This window comes from Stegostoma tigrinum, chromosome 17 (assembly GCF_030684315.1).
Source record: "Stegostoma tigrinum isolate sSteTig4 chromosome 17, sSteTig4.hap1, whole genome shotgun sequence".
Lineage (NCBI taxonomy): Eukaryota > Metazoa > Chordata > Chondrichthyes > Orectolobiformes > Stegostomatidae > Stegostoma > Stegostoma tigrinum.
This window is the reverse complement of record NC_081370.1, coordinates 19879295-19897647: the sequence shown is the minus strand read 5'-3', so window position 1 is coordinate 19897647 and position 18353 is coordinate 19879295. Positions and strand designations below refer to the sequence as shown.

The following is an 18353-nucleotide window of genomic DNA, read 5'->3' as shown; positions in this document are numbered from 1 at the left end:
TGAATGGAAATCAAACATTTATAAGAAGTGAATTAATACCAAATGTGACCAAGTTCAAAGAGTTCACAACTAACTGCACACACCTCAAAGTGCTACTTTTACAATCTCAAGTGTTGTTGAGATATTGAGTCTTTAACAGTCACTTAGGAACATCTGTTGTTTTTTTAAAATTAATCTAATCATCAGCTGCACTCATTGTATGCTTCCTGTGAAAATTCTCCAGAGGAATACAGTAGAGAAAATCCACAGAGTACCACTATTAAAGTGCAATATGATGGGCATGTGCTTCTCGTGCATTCAGATGTTTACTGTTCCAGTGGCATTTTCTTAGTATGACACAGTCCACCACATAAATTTTGGTCACGAGTCTTATTACAACTCTCACTAATTTCTCATCATACACTCAATTTTCACCCAAAAATGTCTTAATTGAGATATAACTCAAAAAAGCACAGGAATAGGCCCTCCATGCCTGCACTGACACATTTTGCTCTTCCTCCCTATCACCTGTTCCCAGTTCCATTTGGTCTCTGGAAGCTCTACCAGACCTAACTTGATAACAGATTCCCTTTTCCTTTTTAAAAATAAATTAATATATGCAATAATGAAAAACAAACAAAACAAAACATACTAAATATCACCTTATTATGCAGTATGCCAGCATTAATACTCCCACTTTTTATGTATACATTAGAGTTCTAAGCGTCCTTTTTGCTGGTATTCCTACAAGTTTATTACAGCTCACCCCTTTCTTCATAAAGCAATCAGACAGCTGGTTTGTGATAGCCCCCTTCACAACCCGCACCCAACCCCCATTTCAATTCAAAGATTTGCCTTCAGTATTTGTTTTAAAAATTCAATTTCATTCCTCAATCTTGGTTCATTATCATTTTTTGGTTGACTAAATCTCATTGCCCAAACTACAAAATGTAAAATGTAATGTTGCTCTTTATCCACAAATTGAAATCTACAATCACTATCTCGTTGAAATCCCTTGCTAAGTGCAAAATTACTATAGACCCTGCCAGTGCCATTCGATAGTTATTACAATTTTTTAACCTAATACCTTTTTCTTCCAAAAGCTTCTTATACTCTTCAACCATTTTTGCTAGATACTTGACTGAAACTTCTATCCTTTTAGAGAACAGATAGTCAAATTGCCGTTGCAGTTTTATCGCAATTAAACTAAATTCAATACTTTGGAAACAATCTGATAAATTAGATGCCAGCACAAGATATTTTCTGCCGTTATTTGTCCAAAACTTCCTCAAAGCGAATTTATCTTCTCAGATTCTTAAAATAAAATCTTTGCATCTTATCTTGATTTTGTATGATCATGAAAAAAAAGCAAAGTCACACCTTGATTCTTTGTCAGTAATAAAATTAGCACAGATCCACATGAATCCTTCTTTCTTCCACTGGTAATAACATTTGCATTCAGAAATAGGTGCAGATAACCACACCATAATATTTGAATTTTGGTACATTCATTTCTCTTAAGTTTCCTCTAAATTGCTCTTTGGTTAGAATAATAATTAATTTTCAATTATTGATTAAAAACTGCTAATTATCCTGTGCTGGTAGACATTGATAAACAAGCAGAAGCCACAGGTTAGTTAGGCAGAATCCAGGCATATACTTTTCAAATCTATTTTTTATTTCAACTCTCGCATCACAGAATTCCAACAAACTTGTAAGATTGCAATATTGTTCAACAATTAATCATTTTGACTTGCTCAACCAAGTGAGGAACCAAATTATATTTTGTTTGTCTGTGTTTAGTTGTTAAACAGTTCTTTTAATTAAGTCCTATAAATACATCAAAAGTAAGGTGTATGGCTTTATTGATGTTTTATGGGTCAAGCAAACATAACTTAGGCTGACAAAATAGAAAATACTTTTGAAGTGCACACAACTTTTAGTCAAAGATACAGCTATATTTTAAAATGGTTCCGTTTGGCACGTTAAAATAAGTAATTGTTCCGTGTGCATTAGTTTGCAAAGCTACTTTGAGCTTCAATTTATTTTAGGCATTAACAGTTCTTATGGAGTCACACATGAATTTATAATTAAAGGATATTGATAAATTTTAGAGAACATTTAAGTGTATCAGTTGAGAAACTATCATACCAGATGTATCATAGGATTATCATAGGTGATGCTATATGGTTCCACCCATGCAAATGGATAAGTTAGGAGAACTTGGGTGTAACTAAAGGGACAAACTTATAAAAAGATTTGTATATTGAAGATTGAATGAGAAGACTGTAGGAAGTGATTCCAATATGATGATCATTACTTTTTCCAGAAACCAATCCAGAATTAGGCATAGACTTCCTAGCCAATCCAAAATTGACTGTGAAGTGTTCATGCACTAATAAGCTAAAGTTCACAGTATGTTTGATGATATGCAGGATGTAATGACGTGCCAGTAAGACCTGGATTTTAGTGTTCAGTGCACAAGGAAGAAGATTAAAGGTTGAAGAATTTTTAAGTCAACAGACCACAAGAAAAGGCCTGTGCCCCTGTCAAACCAGTGTCGTGAACTCTTGTCCTAATGTGAATCAATATGTTTACTTCTTTCTGTACCTCTTTTTGATAATTCATGCTAATATCTTAAGTGAACATACATACAAAAATGATTAACAGGAAAATATCTTCTAGTCCATTACCCTTTCCTATGCAATGGTGAGCACATAGCTCTGATTCTAGTCATTCAAATCACCATTCTAAGGCCAAAGTTGTACTGTGTGCTCAAAAGAAAGAACAAGTCATTCACAGGATATCGTAGTATGTAAAATCTGTATGTGAGTTTGCTGGCTGAGCTGGAAGGTTAGTTTTCAGACGTTTCATCATGATTCTAGGTAACATCATCAGTGAGCCTCCAATGAAGCGCTGGTGTTATGCCCCGCTTTCTATTTCTCTGTTTAGGTTTCCTTGGGTTGGTGATGTCATTTCCTGTTCTTTTTCTCAGAGGATGGTAGATTGATTTGGAGCCAATGTGTTTGTTGATGGAGTTCCGGTTGGAATGCCATGCTTCTAGGATTCATGCTTTTGCCAGCAAAACGTCATCTACAAAATACCTTGCAAGAACTGTGACAAACACTACATTGGACAAACAGGCAGAAAGTTAGCCACCAGGATACATGAACATCAACTAGTCACAAAATGACATGATCCACTATCACTAGTATCCTTACATACAGATGAGGAAGGACACCACATGAATGGGACAACACATCCATCCTAGGACAAGCCAAACAGAGACACGCACGAGAATTCCTAGAAGCATGGCATTCCAACCAGAACTCCATCAACAAACACATTGATTTGGAGCCAATCTACCATCCCCTGAGAAAAAGAACAGGAAATGACATCACCAACGCAGGAAATGACATCACCAACCAAAGGAAACCTAAACAGATAAATAGAAAGCGGGACATAATACCAGCGCTTCATCGGAGGCTCACTGATGATGTTACCTAGAATCATGATGAAACGTCTGAAAACTAACCTTCCAGCTCAGCGAGCAAACTCACATCCAGAACCTCAACCTGAGCTACAAATCTTCTCAAAGCTCGCTATATGTAAAATCGTTTGCCCTTATTGGCAGTTACGGTTTGCCTTGTATTTGGAAACATGTGTTAATTCATTGTGTAAGTTCATGCAGGAAAGAGGCCAGTTGGGTGAAGTAGAAAAGAATCAGTGCAGTCACGGAACTATTCATTAACATGATTCACACCCTCAGGAAAACAACTAGAGACTAAAAGCATCAATATTCCTTATTATCTTCAACAAATCACCCTGATAGTAACAAGATTTTGTTTTAAATATAAAACCTCACACACAAAAATTCAGCTGGCCAGTTTTAAAGCAGGTCTTAGATCATGACAGTTCAAAATTGCTAATTGAAAAGTTGTAGACGTGCTCTTGGAACACTGTCCTTGGAAGTCCTTTGTTAAATGTGAGACAGATACATCACTAATTAATCCTTGTTGCCCACAATACTTTCATCACCCAAATGAAGGAAATGCCTTTCAGTATGATGAAGATTGAATGAAATCAGCATGAGTTAGCTTGAATTCACAGCTGTCCTGACATTGTAATTACTAATGCCTATAGTTACATGAATTAATTCAGTACTGTGTGTGTAATTGTTTCTCAGTTCCCTCATCTTTTCCACTATAGCGTTGTCAGTCACGGTGATGGGGTGGAGAGGGGTAACGGTTTGAAGGGGATGGAATGTCCATTAGGACTTTGATATACGTTGGTGCTATTCCACTAAGGCAAATTACTACCAGCTATACCTCAGTTCAAGGGTGATACCTGCTCCAGGTTATGTGTTTCTACTACGAGACTTGACATGATTGAACAGGATGATTTTTGACCAAATCTTTGGACACATGGGGCGGGACAGGACGTCCCTGATATAATGCTTGCCATTGTAGGATTTGCTTCGCTTAGATTCTTTCGCTGATACTATATGTTAAGACTTTGTGACTCAAAGCGTGATGTAACTTGAGGATACATTGATGTCATTTTGAACATTTGGTAGCAAACTTATCTCAGTTATCACTGTCATTGTAACCACACCTAGACAAAATCCTTAGTGTCTTCAGTATAATAAAATGTGAGGCTGGATGAACACAGCAGGCCAAGCAGCATCTCAGGAGCACAAAAGCTGATGTTTCGGGCCTAGACCCTTCATCAGTCTAGGCCCGAAACGTCAGCTTTTGTGCTCCTGAGATGCTGCTAGGCCTGCTGTGTTCATCCAGCCTCACATTTTATTATCTTGGATTCTCCAGCATCTGCAGTTCCCATTACCTCTGTCTTCAGTATGTTTCCTTCATATTCCCCCTGGAATGTTGGCCATTTAAGAATTGAGGTTGGGCAAACCAAGGCCATTTCGCAATCTGGACACAGTGTCGAGTCCATCAAAATTCATTTTGCAGGGTCTTGTAAATTATGCCTTCAAGAAGGACACTTTCATTACTTTATTAGTCCTTCCATTGAATCTAGAGGATGCAGCAGGGACACTGCTGACAGAATTTCTCTCGTACTCTTAGATTTTACTGATTTCCAATCGGCTTCCACTGGTGGAGCTAATCTGGGCTGAATCTCTTAAATGGTGGTCATTTGAGGGTAGTTGTTGTTAAGGTATGAAAAGTGCTCAACATAGTACAGATTCCTTTAACGTATGTGAGGTGGAGTATTTAGTTGACCAGCTATCGATTGATATGAGTGCTGTTTGAGTAATGTTCAAGAACTGGTCAAATTTGCAGATGACACTAAGCTGGGTGGCAGTGTGTGCTGTGAGGACAAGGTCAAGAGGCTGCAGGGTGACTTGGACAATCTGGCTGAGTGGGCAAATACTTGGCAAATACAATATAATGTGGATAAATGTGAGATTGTCCATTTTGGTGCAAAAGCAGAAAGACAGATTATTATCTGAATGGTGGCGGTTTAGGAAAAAGTGAAGTGCAATGAGACCTGGGCGTCATGGTGGAACAGTCACTGAAGGTTGGCGTTCAGGTACAGCAGGCAGTAAGGAAAGCTAATGGCGTGCTGGCCTTCATAGTGAGAGGATTTGAGTATCAGAGTAAGTAATAACTTGCTGGAGTTATACAAGGCCTTCATGAGGCTACACCTTAGTATTGTGAGCAGTTTTGGTCTGTGGAAAGACATTTATTGAGGAAGTCCAGCAAATGTTCTCCAGACTGATTCTCAGGTTGGCAGGACTGGCATATGTGGAAAGACTGGATCGACTGGTCTTGTGTTCACTGAATTTAGAAGAATGATTGGGGTTCTCATAGAAACACATAAAATCCTAATGGAATTGGATGGGCTAGATGCAGGAAAATGGTTCTGATATTGGGGAAGTCCAGATTAAAGGGTCACAGTCTAATAACAGGGGGTAAGCCATTCAGGACTGAGATGAGGAAGAATTTTTACACCCAGAGTTGTGAACCTGTAGAATTCTCTCCCACATGTAGCAGTTGGGGCCAGTTCATTATTTAATTTCCAAGAGGGAGCTAGACATGGCCCTTGCGACTAAATGGATCAAAGGTATGGGGAGAGGGCGAGAATGGGATACTGAGACTGCATGATGAGCCATGATCATATTGAATGATGGTGCAGGCTTGAAGGGCCAAATGCAATATAATGTAGATAAATGTGAGGTGCACATATTCCTGCACCTGTTTTCAGTGTTTCTATATTCCAATGAAGAATTCAGGGCTCCCTAGAAATCTGATGAGGAATGTACAACAGCCACACAGTCATCTGTAAACTGTGAATCACAAATATTTATAGTGGTCAATTTAGTTCTGATACAGAAACAACTAAGATTAATGAACTTCACATCCAGGTTGTATTTAATTCTGAACTACAAGGTAGTTTAGTATAGATAAGCTCAACAGCTGCTGTCTGGTAGATTTTAAGTAGTATGGGAGGTAACATACCGTTTTCTTGACTGTGGCCTGGTTTTGTTTCAGAACTCACACTTGTATGTATATTATTTCAAAACAATTGCAGGGTGGTGGTGAAGTTTCTTGGGCACTTGTATCTTTGAAGCACAATCCGTGAGGCCTACAACTGATTCAAATAAAGCAGAAGAGGGAAAAAGGAATTGTTGTTGGCAGAAATAAAAAACAGCAACAGACAGACATTGCTGGAAAAACTCATCAGGTCTGGCAGCGTCTGTGGAGAGAAAACAGAGGCGGTATTTTTGATCAGTGTCTCCTCTTCAGATCTGTGTCAAGTACTTTGGTCACGCCAGTGAATGCACGAAAGCATTTTTCAATATTTTTCCTGCAGTTGTCTGGCAGAAGTATTGTTAAGCATTCTTCTGGAATGTCTAAAGCCACACTTAGTTTCTGTATCTATAGATGGCCCTTGTAGCTTCAAAGAAGCTATGCACGCCATGATGGCTAATGCTTTGTTTATCTTTCACGTTTGTTTTCTGGGCAACAGCTCACAGCTGTTGGATTGCTGTGTTCTTGCTTTGCCCAGGCCCAGAAAGACCTAACAGGACTGATAAAGATATGTCAATTGCAGAGGCTCTTTTCTTCATGATATTCTGTTCAAGTTGCAGCATGTCAATAGGAAAATATGCAAATCTAATGAACTAACTCTGTTATTATGTCATTAACAGTGTCACTTTCTATTTTTAAAAAATCTTTGAAAATCATAATGCCTCAGGCGAATCCTTGTGCCTCCAAAGGGCTACAAAACCATGATCCTTCATGACTGAAGTTTGTCACTAGTTTAATTTTGCTTAAATATTTTATTACATAAATTATTTTTAGTGTTGCATCTTGTTATATTACTTCTGTCCAGGTTGACTGACACTAATTAACTGAATTGAATAACGTAGGATTATGTTATTATTTTGGCCTCTTCTAGTCCTCTGTTACAACTACCATAATCAAAGAATTTTGAAACATTCTAGTTAGTACTTCTGTTTTCTCCTTGGATTTTGTAGGAAGTATGTCTTTCGAACAAAGTGCAGTGTATTCTGCAAATTTCATCAACTTCTGTCCAACTTTCTTCTCTTTGGGAGCAATACTTACTTTTTGCAGTTTCCCCTCATACAAACTTCGCCTGCAAACTAAGATCAAACCCTTACCTATATTCTACATGGGGAACAATAAAGTTAGTCTTTTCTCCTCCTAATCTACAAGCCTACTAAACACGCAATTCTTGTTGCTCTCCTACTCTGAGCTGTTGCCTGCAACTGCTTTGTGTGGAAAACTCCCAGATAAATTAAACAGAAGAGCTTTATAATTCCTGCTGCTGATCTCCATTGTAATAGAACATATTTGGGATTTTCCAGACAGAGCTGTAAACTAATTATCTTTTTACCTTAAACACAACAGTTTGGTTCTACGATTCATAAAATAATTTCTATCTGTAACAGAGTTTCACAAGTTGCTCCCAGAATTTCTAATGTTTAATATCATTCATCTGGGAACTGCATAAATAATTTTATGAAGTAAGTATAATATACCAATTTCCATATTAAAAATCTCAAAAAAAGTCACTCATTGTCTCAGTTTTACACTTTCATCCCTGACCTTTAAATAAATATACATTATCTTGTAACTATAATTAAAACAATTGTTTGATTTGCATTTACTTCAGGGATCATGTGTCAAATTCTCAATCAGATTTTTCCATTTATCTTAACACTTGAATTCTTAAAACCAGAAGCTACCTTCTAAAATATAGGAAATATTAACTAGGTATTCACAACAAACTGTCAGAACGCAAGAAATAGGAACAGGAGTAGGCCATTCAATACGATCATGGCTGATCCAACGTTCCTCATGTCCACTTCCCTGCCTACTCTGTCTAATCTTTGAGCACCCTACTGATCAAGAATCTGTCTGTCTCAGCCTTAAATATACACAAGGACTCTGCCCCCATACCCGCTGCAGCTGTCTGTGGCAAGGTGACTGTCCAAAGTCTGACTTTTGTCAGAGGACTTTCCTCTTCATCTCGGTCTTAAATCGGCACACCCCTTTATTCTCAGACTTTGCCCTCTGGTTGTAGACTCTCACATGAGGGGAAACATCTTCTCAGCATTTACCCTATCAAGCCGCTTAAGAATCCTACATGTTTCAATGAGATCACCTCTCACTTTTCTCAACTCCAGTGAGTAGAGTCCTAAGCTGCTTAGCCTTTGCTCATGAGACAATCCCTGCATAACAAGCTCACCTTAATGAACATTTTCTAAACTGCCTCCAATTAAACAATATCTTTCCTTAAATGAGAAAACCAAAATCACTGACCATCAGATGCCATCTCACCAGCACCATGTCAGTAGCTGTAACATCCCCCTATTTTAATATTCCAATCCCCTTGTAATAAAGGCCAAGAATCCACCTTTTTGTGAAGTTACATATATCTCAAGATGCTATTACTAACTGATGTTAGCATTCTGATTTTAAGTTTATTCTTTAATGAAGCAATTTTCCTTTGAACTTAACTGTCAAATATCTAGTCCTATGCATCCCAAACAGCAAAAAAAAACACCAGCTGATAAACCTATGTGCAAATTAAGATAAGTTGACTTGGCTTTAAGGGCTGATCCGTATGTTTCAGGACTGACAGGTTGGATACCATTCTGCTAGAAGTTATTTCAGGAATTCTCCACGGCGAGTGGACAGTTGTTTGATTTCCTTCTGAGATGTGGACATGATTGACATGATCAATGAGTTACTGATTGTCTTTTGAACAGCTGCAGTCCTTGCAAATCGCACTCGCTCAGTCATGTTAATTGGGAAATTTAACAAAATTGACCCAGTGACAGTTAGGAACATGCAATATATATAGGAAAGACAATTGATAGTGTAAGGCAAATGGAAGTCACACAGTTATAAGAAAGCAAAACATTAAAGAAATTTCAATGTCAAAATAAAGATTTAGATTTAAGTAAAGGGTGATTGAAAGCCAGTGCTAGTCCATGACAATTGGTGTAAATTCGTGACCTAGTCTCACCATAAGCTGAGATACAGAATTTTGAATCAATTGAAATTGACAAAGATTAGAGAATGTAAAGATGGCCAGATGAATACTGAAATGTTGAGTTTGAAGTGCTGAGTCTGAAGATGATGACAGCATACTATCAATTTCAACATTACACAAGCTGAAGAAGGAGTAAAGATATCAGGATTGAAGTAAGCCAAAACAAACAGATAATTCTGAAAAGAGAGGAACAGAGTTAATGCTTTGAGTCCAGTATAACTCTTCTTCAATATGACTCAAAATGTTAATTCTGTTTCTCTCACCACAGATGCTGCCAGACCAGCTGAGTATCTCCAGCATTCTGAGTTTGTTTCAGATTTCCAGTTCCTGTAGCATTTTACTTTTACTGAAGTAAGCTCTGTTGGTTTGGGGTTGGGAAGCTGATCTTGATGTTGAGTAGGATACAGATGCATCTTAGTCCTGACATTTTAATTTCAGATATCCAACATGTGTGCTTCCTCAGTTTTGTAGTAATACTATAATGGCCTATGTTTATAAACTGAAAATAAGTCTCAATCCAACTGAATGATAATATATTGTGTGTACTTGACAATCTACAGCTTGACCTATAATGATGCAGTGTGAAAGATCAAGTGCCGATGAGTTATATAGCATTTAGCAATGATATGTTTACAAATATTGCCAGAAGTGATTGTAAATTTCAAGAACAGCAAATGATAGTTTAAGTTTTAATTTAAAAATGTAATCAAATTACTTTGCTTGTGCTTAACTGTTTTGTTGATTTTGTTTGTTTCTTGACTGTGATACCCAAATATCTATCTTCCTTCCTTTTTGACAGATTCACTCACCCTGGATGTGGCTCTAGTCTCGGCAGCTGTGGTAATTTGTCTTGCTGCAATGGTTGCCATGTGTGGGATCTGCAAATGGTGTCAGCGCAAATTGGTGAGTTTAATTTGGTATATTATAACAACAGCTTAGTTGAGTACAAAAACATACCATACACTGACAATTATCTCCTTTGTCACCTTGCAGTGAACAGCTGGAGAGATGCACCTATTTCTTCTCTCCATACTTTAGGATTCCAAACAAGTGTAAACAGCAGTATAGGTCAAAAACACTATTTGGTTCATTTTTCTGGTCGCTGCCAACAGTTAACTGGAGATTTTTATGTCTCCCTAATTCATCCGTGATTATCTTTTGGGAGTTCAATGGATTCAATGAATAAAGCTGTGTAGTGATGTTTTGTTTTAAATTCTGACAATAGGATTCATTTTGATCTGCATCATGTGCATAGGATGAAAGTGGTCCACTTGGTCAAAAAAGACCAAATGAGGATGATTTCAGTCAAAGAAATTACGTTTGTAGAATTCACCTTGCCTTCGTTAATGTAGATATTCTTTTGAAAAAGAACTTTACTCCATTTATTTCATAAACTCAGGATATAGGGTGGCCTTTTTGGACAGAGATGAGGAGAAATCTCTTCCCTCCAAGAGTGGTGAACCATTGGAACTCTGCCACAGATGGTTATGGAGACCAATTCACTGAATATATTTAAGGAACAAATGAACAGATTTCTACAGACTAAAGTTGTCAACGTTTGTTGGGAAGGAGCGAGTGTGGAGTTGAGATACAGGATCGGAAGTAATCACATTGAATTGCAGATCAGACTTCATAGGCCAAATGATCTCCTCCTATTTTCTATGCATGCACTTTATCAGTGTCATTCTGTTGTGGCGTTTTTGTGTTACACTACAATTTTAACAAATTAGCAATGCTGACATTGTAATGTAATGCTGAAGGAAATCTGCATCATTAAAGGCTGTGCTCTTTAAATGAGGCACCATTGCATCCCAAAGATTATAGTACGTATTTTCCTCACTTGTCCAGATGTGGGTCAAAAGCAGGATCACTAGGTTTTCCTGCCAGTAATGTACACCTGGCATTAGGATACCCACTTACAGGGTTTAATGGCAATGTGTAAGGATCAGGAAAATAAGCTGGAGTTTCCATTTTGTCATAAGCAACTCTTGTGTATTTAATGGAGTTCTTGAGCCAGATAACAATGGAAGTTGATTCTGGGTGGAATGCAAAATGTCAATGTAAATATGTAAATTAGGCAGCCTTTATTAAGAGAAGAAATGTAAGAGGTAGCTATTGTTTTGCACTGTCCTTATTGAATAATATCATTTATGCATTTGGTTCAGCAATCTATTATAACAGTCTACAATTATTCAGTTTCTTCCTGGGCAATCAGCATTATAGACCACACTCCGGCTTGCTTCCATAACATCATCTTCTGAAGACTTCAAACAGACCATCAATTAACCTTAGAGTTTCAGGAATCTAGTTACATTGGAAACCGCACCTAATGTCATGGCTGATGTTTAGAGTGATTATGATCTCTTGCTTGGTAACAGTACATCTAATCTATAGCAACAAAATAATTATTGTTAATGGTACATCCTGTAAGGGTGTTTGGTGGACATTTACCAGTGTTGGTTTGTTGTGCTAATGATATTAATGTGAACTGTTATGAAAATGTCTTGTTAAATGCCAATAAATCTCTAATCAGGTCAACAAGAATGTAGACATAACACCAGTTATGTAGTTAAGCATAGCGGACCAATAAAAAATGAAAGATTGGATGTTTGAGATTAATTATTGCATTTTAATTATGTCAGATAGAAATAATACTTGTTTGGTACTTTTGTCTGCAGTTTTTTTAAAAATCTTTCCTTCTAGAGTCCCCCCTTTCATCCCTTAAATAAAGTACTGGAAAGTTGGGTGCTAAAATAGCTTGTCTTTGTTCTCAAAGACTGGCATCAAAAGGGAGCAACTCTTTTCTTTGGTCATGCTCTTGTTTGTATTAATTTGCTATTACCATTGAGAATCTTTGATTTGTTTTTTAAACGAGTGTAGCTGCTATAGATTGCATTTTATATTGGAGTACTATTGAGTAGTAATTTTTTGTTTTAAATTTAATGCTGTCACTGTGTGCGCGGATATGCTGAGAAATGCAGGATGTAGATTGTTTGAAGCACTGAACTTTGTGCATTTATAGCAGCTGAAGGCAGAAGTGAGGAGGGGAGAAAGAGCAGATGGAAGAAAATGGTGAATGAGTAAAGCAGAATGATAGGAAAGCTCAACAAGGAACAGGCTGAGAATACAGAAGACAGATATGCAAGACATTGTAAAAATAGAATGAAGCTCAGTTGTATTTGATGTGTCATTTGTGAAGATGGGATTTGTGTTTTTTTTCCATTTTGTCAAATACTTTGGTCCTTTTGCCCCCCTTCCCACAACTAATCAGCGTCATAAATTGTTTAACAGTCAGACAATGAATGGATGCTTGAACTTCACAGCGAATTTTCCATGAGAACTTTAACTGACACTGAAGTTAAATTATGGGCTTTCCAGTGCTTGATATAAAATAAATTATTGTATGGTCAGCACCATAAGTCGGTGTGCATATAGTTTTTACATCTGAATGTAAATTAGACAGCCTATATTAAGGGAAGTGGACGTTGGTGTTTCATGGGATGATTGTAATTTCTATGACACCAGCACCAAGACAGAGACATGCACACACACGTACGCACAACGCAGGCACTCTTTTTCTCAGGCTTTAAATGATTCTGGGAATTTTAGTTCGGTTTGGGAGAGAAATCTTTATGTCTACCTTTGCCATGAAAATTGGTCCTGGAATTAGAAGTTGCATGACTGAGAAACAAAGGGTAAGGAAGCCATTGGAAGCATAGAGTTTTATTTTAGATTGGTTCCAGGAGAATGAAAGAATCCACTTTAGGGACAATATAAAATACAAGCATGATGAGGGATTTTTTGTTACTTCTAAAATGTAAAAATTTCAGAAGATTTTTTGTTTATAGTCTGGATTTGAAGATACCTGGAACAATGTGCGGTCAATGATAATTTTAATTAGGTTAATATGGGAAATTCATAAGATTTGAAACCTTGTTGTATATTGTCAGGTGCATGTTGTTTGTTGGCAATCTTGTTAATTATCTCAGTCACTGAAAATTCAAGTATCATTTTAAAATTTATCTATCTTTCATGGAAGTGCAACAGTTTTGGCCTGGATGGCCACACAAATGGGCTTTAAGACACATCTTAAAGGAAGAAAGTGAAGTTAAGGGATAGAGATATTTAGGGAGGGAAGTCCAGAGCTTAATGCCCAGACAAATGGAGGCCACCAATAGTGCAGTGACTCAGATCCAGGTTGTTTAAGGGGCCTGAATTAAAATAAATCAAATATATCAATTAGGGTTGTGGGATGGTAGGCAATTACAGAGATAGGGAGGGGTGAGTTATTTGTGAAAAGAAGAATGTTAATTTTAAAGTCGTTATTTATTTGTTGAGAGCTGATATTGGCCAGTTAGGAGGTTGATAAGAGAACGATTGTACTCGGTGCATGTTGGGATACAATAAAGCATTGTTTTGGATAATCTCAAGTTCATGGAGGATAGAATGTAAGAGATCAACCAACTGTTCATGAGAGTAGTGAAGCCCAAAACTATGAAAAGCAAAGGTGATGATTCGGCAGTCCTGTTGTGGGCGAAATAGTTGATATTTCTTCACAAATGAAGAGTCATACTGGTTTCAAACTGTTAACGTTTTCTCTCTCTACAGATGCTGTCAAAGTTGTTGAGTTTCTCCAGTAATTTTTGTTTATTTTAAATATCCAATATTTGCAATATTTTGCTTTTTGTTATGGTACCATTTCACACCAGTTGAGCTGTAACAAGAACAGATTTAGGCAGTATGCCAGACTTGTTATAGAATTGGTGGTCTTGGAGAATGCCAGCTACAGCAAACATTTTATTAGCCCTCATCTATGGGACCAGGAGTGTGCCACTTGATCAGATTTTCCATATAATCAAGAGGTCCACATTAATCAATGTGAAAAAACACGCACTAAGTAATGGAAACATAATGCAGAGGGTAAACACATCACAGTTATACTTTATTTGTAGCATAAATCACTTAAATAATAATACAACTTTACCTTGAATAACACTTACTGGCAGAGATTCTTCTCACTCGCACCCTCAGCTCACTGGAGATCATGATATTACAGTAAACTTCTGGTATTTCAGGGATATATTTTTTGCCAGTTTATCAGAAGTGCTGGTTAAAAAGGTGCCAGTTAAAACAAAGTTCGTTGTTAATGTGATTTGTAAAGCTCATCTCAAGGCCAAATTTGGCAACAAGGTTGCAAACAGTTCATGTGAAGTAACACTAATTGCCACCAAATAGATGTGGAAACGCTAATGAATCTTGTTAACTTCAGGAGAAGAGTGAAAACTAGAGAAAGAAGTCTTAAAACTTGAATACTACGATAGGGGAAGGATAGAATAATAGAAACTACTCTTTACTCAATTATTAAAATTTATACTTAGAGAGACACATGGCACAGTCTGCATATTTAACCATCAACTAAAGATCTGTTTTTGCAAAGCCATGTGAAAAATTTGTTGTTGATCAGAGATGAACAAAACAAAAAAACAAGCCCATGGGGGAGGCCCATTCTGTTTAGACAGTGCTAAATCATAATATTTTGTCACTCAACTAGTGTAAGTTAAAGTTTATCAGTACCACATTATCCATTCTATCTCCATCACTGAGGTTGCAAGAAAGATCATTGCCACAATTCTGTTTCAGTAATCCATTTATCCTCATGTAAGTGAACAATCTGTTCTGTAATAGAGAATGCAGAAACAAATTTTGCCTGTAGGTTAGATTTCAGTGCCATTATAGCATTTTTTGACCTTTTACTGTGATTGCTAAAGTAATTGCAATTTTTTCTTTGTGGGGAGTTTGGATCTGTGGAATAAAGTTCTAAAAACTAAATCTAATTTATACATAAGTAGTCCCATAAATTTGCATCTATTTCAATACAATCAGATTATGTTCACCAATTGGGACAGGAATCCAAAGACTCAGGCCAAGACAGAATCCATAAATGAAATATAAAGTATGAGTACTAAGTAGAGGTTATCTGCTGTACTTTTTCACATTACAATGGTGATTACCAGCTGGAACTTCAGTACCTGAGAAACAGTTTTGAATGTACCAAGAATGTGGAAGTAGCAATAGTAGAGTAAGTCTGCTCTTTATTTTAACAAAAATAGAAATTGCTGGAAGAGCTCAGCAGGTCTGTCAGCATCCGTAGAGAGAAATCAGAGTTAATGTTTGGTTCATGTGACTTTTTGTTCTTTCCTTCATGTGTTAAACTGTCACAACTCTCAGACCACATACAGTCAGGTGCTTAATGTGAACAGAGTACTCCAAGTTCAAGGTGATTTGGTTTTGTTTGTAAGATGGCTTTTAGTAAGTTGAACTATAGTTGGTCTTAATTCAAACTTCCTGTTCCCAAAGCACTTCGTAATACATGTGCATATAATGGTGTAGTTGAAATATCATTCGTCGAAGGTTGAAATAATTTGAAACCAGTTATATGTAAGTCTAGAGAAAGTACGGTTAATGTTTCAGTTCCAGTGACCCTTCTTCAGGACTAATTGTAGCTAGGAAAACATTGGTAGATATGCTGAAGACGAGGATGGGGAAATGCTGGAGATACAGCCTAGAGAAAGACAGAACAACAGTTTGGCAGACAAAGGAGACCCTTACCTGCCCTTGTCCCCAATCAGTAATGTCTAAAGGTGGCATTGAGCTGAGTTATAAAGAGAGCCAGTGTACATTTGTTGAGCAAAGTCATGTTTTACTTGATTTGGTAACAGGATTGTTGGAAGTGATGCAGTTAATATTGTGTACTGACTTTTAAAACTCAATTGATGAAGTATCACATATTCAACCCTTTTAATAAAACTGACATCTTTGGGATAAAAGGCATAATAGTAGCATGTATATAAAATTATTTTATATATTGAAAATCACATTGTGATGAATGGTTATTTTTCGTGCAGGATGAAGGCGTGCAGTGGAGTTCTGAGATTCAGAACTAAAATGTAATTTTTGAAGATATTGTAATTTGGACCATGAGTACAGGGTGTGCAATTTCAAAATTCACAGTTGACATGAAAATTGGAAGTGTCATAAATAGTATATAGGCAGCGGCTTGAAGAAGACAGTCTGAAATTTAATAGAAAGTGAAGTGATGTATTTTGATCAGGAGAGTACAGAGGCAGAACCCTTGGTAAATAATTTTAAAGGATGTGTAACAAAAGAGAGGCCTTGTGGTGTATATAACCACATCTTTGAATTTGACAGGACGAGTTAATGAAGTAGCTCATTAAGAATGAAAGATCTTGGCCTTTATAAGTAGAGGCATAGAGCATAAAAGCAAGAAGTTTATACTAAATCTACTTGAAACAACAATGCTGCAACAGGTGGAGTACTGTGTCCAGTTCTGGGTACCAGATTTAGGACAGCTATTAAGGTTTTGGAGAAATTACAGAATAATTTTGTGGATTGGGATTGGTAGTTTCATAATACACCAGATGCTGAAGTTGTCATCACTAAAGCAGAAAATAAGAAGAGACAATAAAAATTACAAAGGGATTAAGTAGTATAAATTATGTCAAATTATTTCCAAAATTTGGCACGTTGATAATTAAAAAACAGAGACTTATGGTAACTGGCAAGAAAACTAGAGGCAACGTATGTTGTTGGAATATGGTTAAAGTGGTGGATACAGATTTATTTCTTGCCTTGAAGAGACAGTTAGATAATTACTTAGAGAAAAAATAAGTACTGAGACAGGCGGTGAAAGTTGTAAAATGGAACTAACAGGAATACTGTTAAACAAAAGCTAATTCCAACTTAAAGCTCCAAATATCCTCCTGCACCACACTGTTCAAAGATTCACACTGATACTACTTTTCAGTTCATTACTCTCCAATTCACACTACTACTGTTCTACCTTGATTCTCAGAACTTCTGAAGATGTTAATCAACAGCAGGCAGTATTTAATTCCCTAGAATATATTTCCACTAGGAATGAGGGGAAAAGAAGGGTGTGGTGTTGTTTTAATTCATAAGGCTGAAGTAAGTCTGAATCATTGCCTCTTTATATAAATAAAATGGACAGATGATGTATGAGAGCCCAAGGATGTAGTCACCAAGGAATCAGAGACTTGATTTTCAATTGTCAAAGCCTTAAGATTAGAACAAGTATGCTGCTATAACTTCAAAATGAAGGAAGGGACTGACCTCTAAATAACTGCTGCTTAAGTTTAATAGGCTGGGGAGGGTCGGAATGCAATTTGGAAATTATACATCAGCCAACCGGAATGATCTGGTGTAAATCTCTCAGGGGTAATGTGGGAGCCACCAAGTCCATGTTTTACCAGGCGTTTAACCACTTGTTTGTGCTGTGAGGCAGCTGCCTTGCAGATCTTCTACCTCCATTCTTTGCAACGTCGTGGCAAGCCAAGTGACATGTCCAATCTGCCTTTGAGGGTCGCACACAGGAGCCTGTTCCTGCCTCTTGGCCACACTCATTCCACTAATTCAGTGCTGATCTCAACTCCAGCCCAATTAGGTGATCTGCATTGGAAACTATCATTGCATCAGGTAAAGGAATGTTAGATTTTATTTCTAAGGGACTGTTCAACAAAGTTGAGGAAGTGATACCACAGTTTTATATGACCTTGACAAACCATATCTTGATTATTACGTGCAGCTCTGGGCAGCAAAGCTCGGGGATCTGATTATGCTTTTTGAGGAGGCTTCCAAAGTATTTGACAATCTGTAGATGGCATTTATGTGGGTTTCCAAAGGGTATCTGATTACGTCCCATTAAGAGATGACTAGCTAAACTTGAATCCATGGAAAAGAAAACAAATTGTTGACCTGTTCAGTAAATAGGCTGACTGGCTGGAGAC

General features: G+C 37.2%; 1 protein-coding gene across 2 annotated transcripts in view; it reads left to right on the top strand.

Annotated features, from left to right (window-relative positions):
- The window catches only part of LOC125459215 (synaptotagmin-7-like), a 637664-nt gene that overhangs the window by 292386 nt on the left and 326925 nt on the right, over positions 1-18353 (top strand). For both annotated transcript variants that reach the window (XM_059652015.1, XM_048545304.2), the window contains one exon: positions 10328-10431. In XM_059652015.1, coding sequence (XP_059507998.1) covers positions 10328-10431 — 104 coding nt within the window. The remainder of the gene's footprint in view (positions 1-10327; positions 10432-18353) is intronic.